Source organism: Nyctereutes procyonoides, unplaced genomic scaffold (assembly GCF_905146905.1).
Source record: "Nyctereutes procyonoides isolate TBG_1078 unplaced genomic scaffold, NYPRO_anot_genome, whole genome shotgun sequence".
NCBI classification, from domain to species: domain Eukaryota; kingdom Metazoa; phylum Chordata; class Mammalia; order Carnivora; family Canidae; genus Nyctereutes; species Nyctereutes procyonoides.
The window spans coordinates 32,202,895-32,216,985 of NW_026575142.1; the positions used below are offsets into that span (position 1 = coordinate 32,202,895).

Sequence of the window (14,091 nt, forward strand, 5' to 3'; positions counted from 1 at the left end):
TTTTATTAATATTTTTTTGAGAGAGAGTGTAAGAGGTGGGGAGGAGCAAAGGGAGAGGGAGGCACCCTCTGCCTAAAATGACCCAAATTCCAGATACTCAGAAGGAAGACAGATATGCAGCTTTATTTATTTTATTTATTTTTTTTAAGCAGAAATTTTATTTCCAAGCTCATCCCAAGATTATTATAAACACAAATAAAGTATCCTTTTAAAAGTGTCCCAAATTAAATCAAAGGCACATTACCAAAGTAAAACACTTGTGACATTAAGAATTCAGTTAGGCCGTAGTATTTTCACATTATTTTGTTTTTAGTCATTTGCAATGTTCCGGAGATAACATTTAAACATTTTTTTAAAGACATGAAATGTAGGTTTCTGTGTGTGTGTTGTTTGTTTTTTTAACAAAGTACATCCACAACTATAAAGCAGAGGAACTTAAGACAAAGACCAAATCTGCTTCATACACAGGATGGAGCAATCTAATACACAACGTAACATGAATCTTTCCAAACAAGTTTGTTAAGAAACAGCTCCCATTTTTAGTGTTACAAATAGTCTTCTCGTTTAGAAAAATCAAGACATAATTTAATTAATAAAGTCTGTTCTCCCCCAGTTTTATACTTGCTTATTTAGAAACTGTAAATTCATGAGAAAAGAACAAGTTTTGTTATGGTATAAAAATCTTAGGAACAACAAATTACAAATACTCAATTTTTAACAAACAAGAATGTTTGCCTTCCCAAAATGTAAACATCCAGTAAATAAAACAAACATAATATTCCAGGTATAGAAACACCAGTAATTCACTTATGAAAGAGGTGTATTTGGTGTTAACATTTTTGTCTTAAATATAAAAGCATTTTACCAAAAGTCTGGCCATTATTATCTAAAGTCTTCCCCTCACTCCGTTTCCTTATCTGAGTAGAAACTCATCAATTTCTACAGAATTTTGGCTATAGGACCAGGCCAAGGAAAGGTCTGAAATATCTAAAAGTTGTTTGGCTGGAGACAAGTGTTTTCTTGAGACTTGGAGGCTGTTAGTTATTCATCACTTTACGCCTGAAAGCATTCCTCAGTGAGCTCCTTCCTTACCGCCTTTAGAATAAAGCACAGGATCTGGGCTCCCGGAGGGGGTTGCTTCCAGCTGGCACACCTACCAGCAGGGCGTCCTTGCGGGCATTCTGCACGCAGTACTGTTGAAGCTCTGCCGCTGCCTGCGAGACCTTGATCCTCTCCACGGCGGCCTCCGGCTTGAGCTGCTCCACCGGGCGCTGCAGGGCGTTCACGCTGGCGCCGGGAGACTGGGCGGCGGTGCTGGGCTCCGAGGGCGGCGGAGCGACGCTGCGGGAGCCGGGAGGCCCAGATATGCAGCTTTAACCGCACTGTTTGTGCAGGCGGTATAGACCCAGTGAGCCAGTCTGACCAGCGGGGGAGCCTCGGGAACCTTCCCGACATCCAGGCCTCCAGACACCAGCCAGAGACCAACCTGGCAAGCAGAATAGCAGTCAGGCCTGTCATTGTAACTCTTCCCTGCATATGGGGTAATCTTCAGTTTACGTTAAATTACTATTAGGTAAACAAAATTAAATGTCTACATTTTAGAAATTCCAGTTTCTTCCTTTTCTCAGATTCATGAACTGTATCTAGACCCCAGTCTCCCCTAGTGCCCCTGCTCATTGGTCATGAGTTTTTTTTTCTGGGGAGAGGACATGGGGTCAGGGAGTTGGGTGATTCCATGGGTCATTTGCTTTGTGCTATAGGAATCAAGGTCATTAGCTGAGTATGTGGGAGAGGATGGTGTAAAGATTTGAGGACACAGGATTTGAGGATACAGCTGTTATGGGGCTTGGTAGAGGAACGTGACTATAGACATGTAGAATAATTCCTGGGTAGCATTAGAGGCCTGACTGAATTTGGGGACCACAGATTCCCAGTACAAGGCACCTGCATTGCCTTGACCTGTGCATGCAAGTGGAGAGGATTGGTTACCTGGTTCATGTGGGTTGGGCTTCTCCTGGGTGGGGCAGTGGAAGGCTGAGAGAGTAATGGAAGTGAAGATTTTGACAAAAGAATGGTTGAAGTGAGAAGCCATGTTGTTAGGCAATGGTGTGTAGAGTGAGGGGATTTAAGATCCAGACTTTAAAAAATATTAGCGATCTCTTAGAGAACAAGGAGCTGGTTTCTATGGAATGAGATGAGCAAGCTTGGCAAATGTAGATCTTATGATTCTGTGTGATTTGCTGACCAATGATAAAAACAAATACTTTCTGAGTATTTACCAGTCACTATTCTAGTATTTTACATATGTTACCTTATGAAATACTCCCACAACATAGGTAGGTTTTACCATAATCACCACTTTTCAGATTGGGAACCAGAGATTTTCCAGAATCATGCAAAGCTAGGATTTGAACCCAGGGATTTTGGTGTCAGAATCTATACTTGTTACTGGATGGTGCTAACCCTATCCCATCCCTTACCCAGTCTCTGACCTGCCTTTTTTTCATAATTGTCTCAAGGCTAGGGATGGAGGTTGATAGTTAGGTGAAGTTCTGAGTTGGGAGTGAAGTTCTTATTTTGTATTTTATTTGATGATAAAGGAGTTTAATAGTTTATTTCAGGACACATCAGAATGTTCCTATGTTAATTTTATCAAAATGCCATGTGCCCTGCAGCAGTGGAGTAGAGGTCAAAGTCATTGGTGATGAGGAAGTAAATGAGCCATGAAGCTGATATTTGGAGTAGATGGTTCATGAGGACATTAGAAGAGTCTAAAAATGAGTAATGGTAGGACTTGGAAAGGAACTGGAGACTGTGACCAACTAACAGTCTGTTATTGCATGGGCTTATTGTCCAACTAAGTGGTAAATCACTGACTGTCTACATCATCTGTCTCTATCTAAACCTGTCCATCCATCCATCCATCCATCCATCCATCCATCCATCCATCCATTATCTATCTGTCTCTCTGTCTCTACAGAATCGATCACAGTGGCCCAATCATATTAGTTCATGTTTGTTAAATCTCATTCTTGAGAAACATAGAATCTCATGGGAGGGAAGAGGAATCTCTGAAATTAATTAGAGGCTGGATGTGGCTTGTTGCCAAAGGTGAGGAGAGAAGGAAGCCTAGCTAGGGCAGATTGATGTGAAATAAAGGACACTTCATGCAAAGAGAGGCTGCTAATAAACTTTCGGAGGTATTTCCCCCACTGTTTGAGAAGTTAAGTGTAATTTTGGTCTACCTGTGGGGTTCCAGTTGGTTTCCTATGTTTGATGCATTCTTTTATGGGATGCCTGCTCTGGGTTTGTGTGACTTGTGGGGCCAAACATCGTTGGAGGCTAAAATCCCATCTAGACACTGAATCTATGGCCTTATTACTGTTACTGATATGGTCTCAAGAGCTAGACAAACAAATATGACACCCTGATAGTTGTTTTTTTTTTTTTTTTTGTAGGACCTTTGTGTAAAGGGTGCTCAGATATTAAATTTTAAAAGCTCATTAGTGGAGGAAGCAGTGAATGAGCTAATAAATATGTTGCTGGATGGGGAAGTTCTATCCAAAGAAGAAAGTGACAAAGTATCTGATGCGAATAGGGCTGATTCAAAAACTGAAATTTCAGGTAAGAGATGGGGTCATGGAAAGGTCTTATTTTTTTTAGGACATTACTGAAAACTAAAATTTCATTTTCTACATAGTGATTAATTTCACACTTCTGTAAACACTCTCCTAGGGATTCCTGCCTGGGCGTCCTGGGCCGGGTCGATCCCGTCGGCTCCGTGCTGGCGCCTCCTCGCCTTTGTCTCTGCCTCTCTCTCTCTCTCTGTATGACTATCGTAAATAAATTAAAAAAAATTAAAAAAAACACTCTCCTAGGTTTATAAGGACATTTATAAATTCAAAATTATAATTCTGAGCATATTGCCATTCATCCTATTATTTTTAAAATTTTATTTATTTATTTATTTATTTATTTATTTATTTATTTATTTATTATTTTTTAAATTTTTTTTTTAATTTATTTATGATAGTCACAGAGAGAGAGGGAGAGGCAGAGACACAGGCAGAGAGAGAGAAGCAGGCTCCATGCACCGGGAGCCCGACGTGGGATTCGATCCCGGGTCTCCAGGATCGCGCCCCGGGCCAAAGGCAGGCGCCAAACCGCTGCGCCACCCAGGGATCCCTTTAAAATTTTATTTAAATTCAATTTGCCAACATAGAATATAACACTGAGTGCTCATCACATTACATGCCCTCCTTAGTGCCCATTGCCCAGTCACCCCATCCCCCCACCCACTTTCTCTGCAGCAACCCTTTGTTTCCCAGAGTCAGGAGTCTCTCATGATTTGTCTTCCTCTCTAATTTTTCCCCACTGAGTTACCCCCCTTCCCTTATGGTCCCTTTCATTAGTTCTTATATTCCACATGTGAGTGAAACCATATGATAATTGTCTTTCTCTAATTGACTTATTTCACTCAGCATAATACCCTCCAGTACTATCCACGTCAAAGCAAATGGTGGGTATTCGTCCTCTCTGACAGCTGAGTGATATTCCATTGTATATATAGACTACATCTTCTTTATCCATTCATCTGTTGAAGGACACCTCAACCCTTTTCACAGTTTGGCCATTGTACATTGCTGCTATGAACATTGGGGTGCAGGTGTCCTGTCATTTCACTACTTCTGTATCTTTGGGGTAAATCCCCAGCAGTGCAATTGCTGGGTCGTAGGGTAGCTCTATTTTTTAACTTCTTCAGGAACCTCTACACAGTTTTCCAGAGTGGCTGCACCAGCTTGTATTCCCACCAGTAGTGCAAGATGGCTCCCCTTTCTTCACATCCTCTCCAACATTTGTTATTTCCTGTCTTGTTAATTTTCACCATTCTCACTGGTGTGAGGTGGTATCTCATTGTATTTCTCTGATGGCAAGTGATGCGGACCATTTTCTCATGTGCTTGTTGAGCACGTGTATGTCTTCTCTGGTGAAATTTCTTTTCATGTCCTCTGCCCATTTCTTGACTGGATTGTTTGTTTTTTGGATGTTTAGTTTGATAAGTTCTTTATAGATCTTGGATACTAGTCCTTTATCTGATATGTCATTTGCAAATGTCTTCTCCCATTTTGTATGTTGTCTTTTAGTGTTGTTGACTGTTTCCTTTGCTGCACAGAAGCCTTTTATTTTGATGAAGTCCCAGTAGTTCATTATTGCTTTTGTTTCCCTTGCCTTTATAGATGTGTCTTGCAAGAAGTTGCTGTGGCTGACATCAAAAAGGGTGCTGCCTGTGTTTTTCTCTTGGATTTCAATGGATTCCTGTTTCACATTTAGATATTTCATCCATTTTGAGTTTAGCTTTGTGCTTGGTGTAAGACAGTGGTCCAGTTTCATTCTTCTGCATGTGACTGTTCAATTTTCCCAACACCATTTATTGAAGAGAGTTTTTTCCCATTGGATATTCTTTCCTGCTTTGTTAAAGATGAGTTGACCATAGAGTTGAGGGCCCATTTCTGGGTTCTCTATACTGTTCTGATCTATGTGTTTGTTTTTGTGCCAGTACCACATTGTCTTGATGATCATAGTTTTGTAATACAGCTTGAAGTCAGGCATTGTGATGACCGCAGCTTTGGTTTTTTTTTTTTTTTTTTTAACATTCCTTTGGCTACTCAGGGTCTTTTCTTGGGATTATTTGTTCCAACTCTGTGAAGAAAGTCCATGCTATTTTGACAGGGATTGCACTGAATGTATAAATTGCTCTGGGTAGCATTGATATTTTCACAATATTTATTCTTCCAGTCCTCAAACATAGAATGTTTTCTCATCCCTCTGTGTCTTCCTTAATTTCTTTCCTAAGTGTTTTGTATTTATTAGAGTACAGATCCTTTACTTCTTTGGTTAGGTATTCCTTTCTAGGTATCTTAATGGTTTTTGGTGTAGCTATAAATGGAATTGACTCCTTAATTTCTTTTTCTTCTGTCTCATTGTTAGTGTATAGAAATGCAACTGTGCAAATTTTGTATCCTGCCACATTGCTGAATTGCTGTATGAGTTCTAGCAATTTTGGGGACAGTCTTTTGGGTTCTATATACTGTATTATGTCATCTGCAAAGAGGGAGAGTTTGACTTCTTTTTTGCCAATTTGAATACCTTTTATTTCTTTTTGTTGTCTGATTGCTGAGGCTAGGACTTCTAGTACTATGTTGAACAACAGTCATCCCATTATTTTCCTTATCAGTAGAGTAGGATGGATGATGGGTTGGAATTACCATTGGAGTACATCTGTCTATATTAAAGCAAAGCTTTTGTGGGACAGATGAAGACACTGAGAGGCAGAGAAGGAAAGTGCTTCTCACAAGACTTTATGGCTATTGATGGAAGAGAGAACATCAGAACCCAGGTCCGTGAGGTCTGATCTTGCTTTTACAGTCCTAGCTCCTGCCTCTCCTCCTGTTTCCTCACATTGAGGAGGAGAGGCCTCTTTTGGCCCACCTGGTACCCTAGTTTCCTCTTCCTATTCTTTGATGGGCTTGCTTTCTAGGTAATCTGATGTCTAAGTATTATTAAACTTGCATGTAATTATCTTAGTTTTTTTCTCTTTAATTGCAGTAGATGGTTCTGTTTTTTCCCATCTCTCTCAATTTTCTCATCTCCTAACAGCAAAGAGAGAAGAAGGAAAATCTGACACCTTGACATCACCCCTGAGAGCCCCAGCAGGCCTCCTGCCTTTGACGACAATCCTGAGAAAGAAGAAGGAGATGGAAATGTTAGAGGAGGAGGCCTGTGGGTTGCTCTCCCATTTCAACCACCAAAACGTGGATGCACTTCTGAAAGTTACAAGGAATGCACTAGAGGCCATCCGCAGGCGTATTCATTCCTCTAATACAATGAACTTCCTGGGTAATAATTCAATATAGTTTTCCTACTGGCAGGCCAGGCATGGTTGCTGCTTGTGTGTGTGTGTGTGTGTGTGTATTCCTGTTATTTTAAAATATTTTTAAAAACCACCATTTATTGGGAGCCTCCTTCTAAGATTATATGTTATGAACCTTGATTATTCCAGTAATTCTATGAAGTATATCTTATTAATCCATATTCTCCAAAGCAGAACATTTCTTTACTATTTTTTGTGTCAATTTAGTACTTTCCAGCCAATTTTTTCATTCCTAATACAATCATCTTCTCCTCTGCACAGTTCAGAAATAGGTGTTGTGTTTCCCAGATGAGCCCCCCAAATTCATCAAATCTAGAGACATTCTGAAATTAAATTTTATTTTTTTCAAAGATTTTATTTATTTATTCATGAGACAGACAGAGAGAGAGAAAGGCAGAAACATAGGAGACACAGGAAGAGGGAGAAGCAGGCTCCATGTAGGGAGCCCAATGTGGGACTTGATCCTGGGACTCCAGGATCACGCCCTGAGCCTAAGGCAGACACTTAACTGCTGAGCCACCTAGGTGTCCCTGAAATTAAGTTTTAAATTAAAAATTAAAATACATTATTAATCAAAATAGAAAAATAATAGAGTGATAAATCCTTTTTATTTATTTTGAATATTGGTATTCAAAGGGAAGCATCTCTATTACTTAATTAAAAGTAGATGAGTAAAAGTGGATACACCGAAGGAATTTTTTGATTGGTAGCATGGCTTACTATATTATGTTTCTCTTTGGAATAGAAGAATGTTCTTTTATTTAACACAGGGATGTTATTAGAACTTGCCAAGCATTGGTTGATATGCTGAATATTAAATCACATGTCTTTCCCAGCTTTATATATTATAGGTATTTCCAACTGTATAGAGTTATACACACACACACACACACATATCTACACATATATCTATGTCTCTACCAATACTTATATGTATATGCAACTTTAAAAGCCACTTGGATATAAATGGTGAGTTACACTTTATTTCTTCTCCACTCTAACTGCCCCCAGTTTGGATTAAACACACTGTGGTAGAAAAGGCATATGTTTTATTTGAAATTCCAAACTGGTTATTTGTTCTGACTTTGGCTTTTTCTGACAGCTTTCTTATTCTTCATGCCTCACTTCCTTATTCTACATTTAACTAATTTGTTGGCATGCTGGTATATGGACAGCATCATTTTCAGTTTTTTAGATAACATTTTACATAATTAATCCAGATTCTACATAGTGGGTGGCCTTTTAAGGAGGGTGTATCAGTAGATTGTATCAGCAGAAAATGTGTTGGGTACTGCTGAACTGCTGTTGTATTGAGCAAAACATATTTCTCCATTACTTTTCATCCATTCCTCAAATATTTGTCTGATTATATACCTATTATGTATTGTTCTAAGTACCTTAATTTTTTCCCAGCTTAAAATGAAATAAACTCCATTTTATTTGTAAAAAAACAAAAAATAGTAAGGCTTCCCTCTGTTATGTTAATTCAGACAGTAAGAGTACATCCAGAATCAAGCAGAACAGCCTGCCCATTTTCCGGGCAAGCATCACTCTGGCCATTCCCAACATTGCCATGGTCCCTGCCCTGGAAGACATACAGCAGACGCTGAACAAAGCTGTGGAGTGCATAGTCCATGTCACTAAGGGGGTCAGACAATGGAGCAGTGAGCTGTTGTCCAAGGTAGGTATGGATGAAGAAATCATTTCACATGGAAGCTATTTCTTTTATGGATGGATCCGAGCTGAAAAATATCCTTTCACTTTGTAGAAAAAGATGGAGGAAAGAAAAATGACTGCTTTGCAGGATAATGACAGTGATCCTGAGATTGAAATGGAAGAAAATGAACCTCATGGTGAGTGTTCCTTTGGTTCTTTTTAACCAGTCGTTGAAAACCAACACTGAGGGAGTTAAAATGTATTTTCCCTCCATGCAATTCTTACATCAGTGTTGATTAGAATATTAATCTGCGAGCCAGTTTTAAATGAATATAATATAAAAATCCATGTATTTTATTATCACTATTATAAATTGTGTATCTATAGTGTATACATCACAGATGTGGCTGCCTCACTGATTTCTGGTCCAGTGTGATGATAAGAATGGGGGTGTAATAAGGACTTCAGTCTCACAGTTTAAAGAAAAACTTATCACAATGAATATTTTCTGACATTTAAGAGATATTTTGTATTTTAACCCATACTGTGTCCTGTTATGCTAACATGTTGTGATGTTTGCTGTATATCCTATGGTTTTCACTTATACTCTGTAAAATTAGAGACATGTTGTGATGTTTGCTGTATATCCTATGGTTTTCACTTATACTCTGTAAAATTAGAGAACATATGCTATCTAAGTTGCTAATAACATTAAATGTTAACCTTGAGTCCTTCAAACTCATTCTAAGGAAAACCTGCAAAAGGCAGATCTCATTCACTTATTGTTAATTACCCCTGTGTGATAAATCAACTAACCCTGAGGAGAACTGAAGAGGGTCTGCTTTAAGACAGTCTGTTATGGGGCAGCCCCGGTGCCGGTGCCGCAGCAGTTAGTGCTGCCTGCAGCCCACGGCGTGATCCTGGAGACCCTGGATTGAGTCCCACGTCAGGCTCCCTGCATGGAGCCTGCTTCTCCCTCTGCCTGTGTCTCTGCCTCTCTCTCTCACTCTGTATCTCTCATGAGTAAATAAAACAAAATCTTAAAAAAAAAAAAATAAAACAGTCTGTTATGGAGGAGGATAAAGATAGCTCAAAACACTTGGTCCGCAACTTACAATATTATTTATTTAAGCCACAAAGGCATATGTTATTATGTTAATTTCAATTTTTATGTTATTTGGAAACACTGCTTTACATCCTAGACTAGTTTATAATTCAGAATTTTCTAAGCTCAAAATATGTTCAATCATGAATTATATCTGAAATTGAGAAGAAAAAATGTTTGATGGAAAGTTGTATATATAATTTTCTTATGACAAAGAGATTTAACAAATTGCCAAAATTTATGAAATGCAGTTAAAACAGCACTTAGAGGGAAATTTATAACCTTAAACACGGATATTTAAAAAGAGGACATACCTCAGATTAATAATTTTGTTTTTCTATCTGAAGAAAATTATCTTCAAGGTTACTGATTTTTTTCCTAGAGACTGAAGTCTGTTGAGCTCCTCTCTTGAATTCTCATTCCATTTATGTTCTCAACCTTAGAATTTGCATTTGACTCTTTTGTATTTCTGTTTCTTTACTAGTATTCTCTATTTTGTGACATGACCCTCACACTTTCCTTTAATTCTTTAGATCCGGTTTTCAGCGGTTCTCTGAACATATTTATAACAGCTGATATAAATTTGGTCTAGTAATTCCAATAGTTGGGTTTTCTCATGTACAGTTTCTATTGACTGCTGTTGGTGTTGTGTGTGGGCACTGGTTTCCTCCTGTACCTTTGCATAACTCATCATTTTAATTTTTGTTGAAAACTTGATATTTATTTATAAATATTTTATTTATTTATGAGGGAGAGAAAGAGAGAGAGAGCGAGAGAGCATGAGCAGGGGGAGGGGCAGTGGGAGAGGAAGAAGCAAGGGGCTCCATCCCAGGACTCTGAGATCATGACCTGAGCCCAAGTCATATGCTTCATGTATCAAGCCACCCAGGTGCCCTGAAAACTTGATATTTTAAAGAATATAATGTGGCAACCCTGAAAATCTGCTTGTCTTCTCCCCAGAGTCTGTTGTTTCTGTTTCATTATTGACTTTATTGACTTTCCTAGACTAATTCCGGAAAATTTGCCTTTCTGGTGGTGTGCACCACTGTAGTTTCTGGTTGGATAGTTTGAAGGTCAGCTAATGATTGCACAGAGATTTCCTTAATCCTTTGAACGGATAAGTCTTACACCCTTTGCCTAGGGATGGTATGTGTGCTGGAGCACTCTGAGAACTCAGGAAATTTTCAGTCCTGCCATAGCTTTTATTCACTTGATTGTTCAAGGCTCAAGTCAAAGATTGGGGCATTTTAGGTCTTTGCTGGGCATATGGATAGCTCTGTACAGATGCATGACTTTCTAGAACTCCAGGGGATACAATGCCCTCTGTGGATATCTCATTCCCCAGATCTTTAATTTTTTGGTCAGCCTCTTATTTGCCTCAAGTAATATCATTGTCTCAGTCATTTGTAAAGTTAATTGTAGTTGATGGTTTTTTTTACAAATGCCTTGGTGATAGGGATTTTATTTTTCTGAGTTCTGAGTCAGGTGAAGTAACAATAAACTCTGGGGCTTTTCCAGAGAACTTCCTGATGCATCAAGTAGTGACAATTTTCTGAGCCTTCTTGAGGAGCTCTAAATGCACTCTGGCCTCTCTGGTGATGGCTAGGCTGTGGCTGTGTTTCTGAAAGCCACCATGTTGTCAGTGAGGGGGCAGTGGGCCTTTGGAAGTTAAAAACACCTCAAAACTCACTATTGTTACTAAGATTTTAGCATTTTTTTCTTTTAAAGATTTTAATTTATTTATTCATAAGAGACACACACAGAGAGAGAGAGAGAGACAGAGAGAGGCAGAGACACAGGCAGAGGGAGAAGCAGGCTCCATGCAGGGAGCCCGATGTGGGACGGATCCCGGGACTCCAGGATCAGGCCCTGGGCTGAAGGTGGCGCTAAACGGCTGAGCCACCCAGGCTGCTCTTAGCATTTTTTTTCTTGAATAAAGGAGTACTGCTTGGCTTGTTCCAAGCTTTGGTTCATGTCCAGAGTCCTGAAAAAATTGATAGTGTCAAATTTTCCCTATTTTCAATTGCTTTTACAAAGAAGCAGACTGTTGGAGGTCCTTACTTTACAGATATGTCTTCCTTACAGAAATCCCCTCATCTTTTTAAAGCATGTTCCCTATGCTGTTGATATAAACTTTTCTCTTTCTCCTTTGTTTTTACTTTTAGATACCTTTGAGATAGCATCTGTAAATTTACCTATTCCTGTACAGATCAGGAACTATTATAAGAATGTGTCTGACAACAAAGAGATTGTAAAATTAGTCTCCGTGCTTAGCACAATCATCAACTCCACTAAAAAGGTATGCCAAGAGGATTTGTCACGAGGTTTGCCATATTTGCTCCACACTATGTACCTGCGTGAGGATGAATGTCACAAGCTTGTCCTACTCATAGCCTGGGTCTTTCTGTGCCTTCACTGAGGAGCTGTGGATTCTGGAATGTGCTCAGCAAATGTTTAACTAAAAGACTTTTCTTCCTAGATTACAAGGTGACAAATAACTGTTATTCCTATGTTTTATATTTTGTTCTAATGCTTTAAACCTACGTATTTACCGATTTAATAGAAATAAACCCAATCATTAAAAAAATTGATATGTTTCTTTTTTTAAAAAAGATTTTATTTATTTATTTGACAGAGAGAGAGAGAGAGAGAGAGAGAGAGAGAGAGAGAGAGAGCACAAGCAGAGGGAGCAGCAGAAAAAGAGGGAGGAGCAGTCTCCCCACTGAGCAGGGAGCCCAATGCAGGGCTCCATCCCAGGACCCGGGGATCATGACTTGAGCTGAAGGCAGATGCTTAACCGACTGAGCCATCCAGGTGCCCCAGAATTTGATATGTTTCAAAGCACAAGTCAGACTGCTACCAGTACTGGATAGTATCATTTGAAAGAGAATAAGATTTATACTCAGTTTTTCATATTTGTGTAGTCAGGTAAATCTCATAAACTATCAGATAAAATTTCTGTGTATTGCCACATGGAAATAAGGTAATACAAAGGACAGAGCAAATAGTGTAAATTCCAGTTAACTTTTCTTCCAGCCTGTTCTCTCAGCCTGTTCCCCTTTTTATTGTTCAGGCAAATCGGTTCTTGTCAGAAGGATTCAAAACCCTGACATTAATTTCTACTTAAAAACAATCTATATTCACATTGTCCCTAAGACCTGTTGACTCTTTAAAAATGTGTCCAAGTGTTGAGGGAATAGTTGTCACTCAGCAAATACATCTTTTCTGTTAGTCAGTTCTGATAGAGTGAGCTTCATTTGTCTGAAAACATTTTGGAAAGCTGCCATTGCTCTAACCATGTGAAGAAATATTATTAAGTTTAATTTTAACGTGTTCCTAAGGGAACTGGAAGCTTTTGCATTTATGCATATTTTCAATTTTCCTTTCTTAATATATTGAAGGTCCTATATTTAATTTTATCGTAGGGACAGTGTTCACATAATTCAATATAACAAATATTTATCTAATGCTTAGTTTATCAAGCTCCATGTAAATGATAAATGTAAGTATTCAATGAGGATAATAAACATTCAGATATATTTTCAAATGTTGCAGTAATCATGGAAAATACAATAAAATAAATCAATAATGAAGCTCATTACTTTCTCTGAATATAAGTAGCCACAATCATGAAAATCGAAGGGTAAGACATAGTAGTTGAAATTAGCATACTGCTGGCAACACAGTGCTTATCTGTGTTATTTTGTTGCATTTGCTTTTATATCATATGAAGGAAATGTGCAAATCTTAGGCACTTAGAATAACTTGAAGTACTTTTCCTGGATTGACGAGATGTACAGATTGTTTCTGGAAGAATAAATACACACTTAGTCATCATATTAGACATGGTCAGCCCTCCACAGCCCAGGACCCTTCTGAGTGATTCTGCCTCATAGGAAAATCCTATGATCTCGTCCTTTCCTTCTTGCCATAGCTGATTGGATCAGAATGTAAGCCTGACCTGCATTTGGCAGATCCACAGGCTAGCCATCAATTTACAACATTGCCTGCTTGGAAAGATGAGCTGGACTGAACCATCTAAATAACCTTGGCAGTAAAAATGACTTAAACAGAAGAGCTCTACACATGCAGTTCAGGCAATTCTTCCTTAAAACTCTAGGCTACCCTCACTTAAAAAATACCCAATTTAATAAAGAGTGACACTGTCAGAAAAGATAAATGAGAGTCTAAAACTTAGTCACCTCGGTGTTTTCTTGATATTATAAAGTCTGGGATGTCGAAAGAGCTCAGAATTCTGGAATTTCTACCAGATTCAGACGTCTTTGATAATCTGTGATTCATCCTCCAAGACATTGTACGCTTGTGAATGTCTACATGCTGTTGCAATTCATTCTGGGTATGCATGTCAACATCTCAGCCCATGCCAGGAGATCAGTTT

General features: G+C 38.7%; 1 protein-coding gene across 1 annotated transcript in view; it reads left to right on the forward strand.

The window, feature by feature from the left end:
• Positions 1-14,091, forward strand: part of DNAH5 (dynein axonemal heavy chain 5) — a 297,281-nt gene that overhangs the window by 120,626 nt on the left and 162,564 nt on the right. The window contains exons 18-22 of the mRNA XM_055308486.1: positions 3,459-3,624; positions 6,658-6,897; positions 8,422-8,612; positions 8,700-8,784; positions 11,858-11,991. Of these exons, the coding sequence (XP_055164461.1) occupies positions 3,459-3,624; positions 6,658-6,897; positions 8,422-8,612; positions 8,700-8,784; positions 11,858-11,991 (816 nt within the window). The remainder of the gene's footprint in view (positions 1-3,458; positions 3,625-6,657; positions 6,898-8,421; positions 8,613-8,699; positions 8,785-11,857; positions 11,992-14,091) is intronic.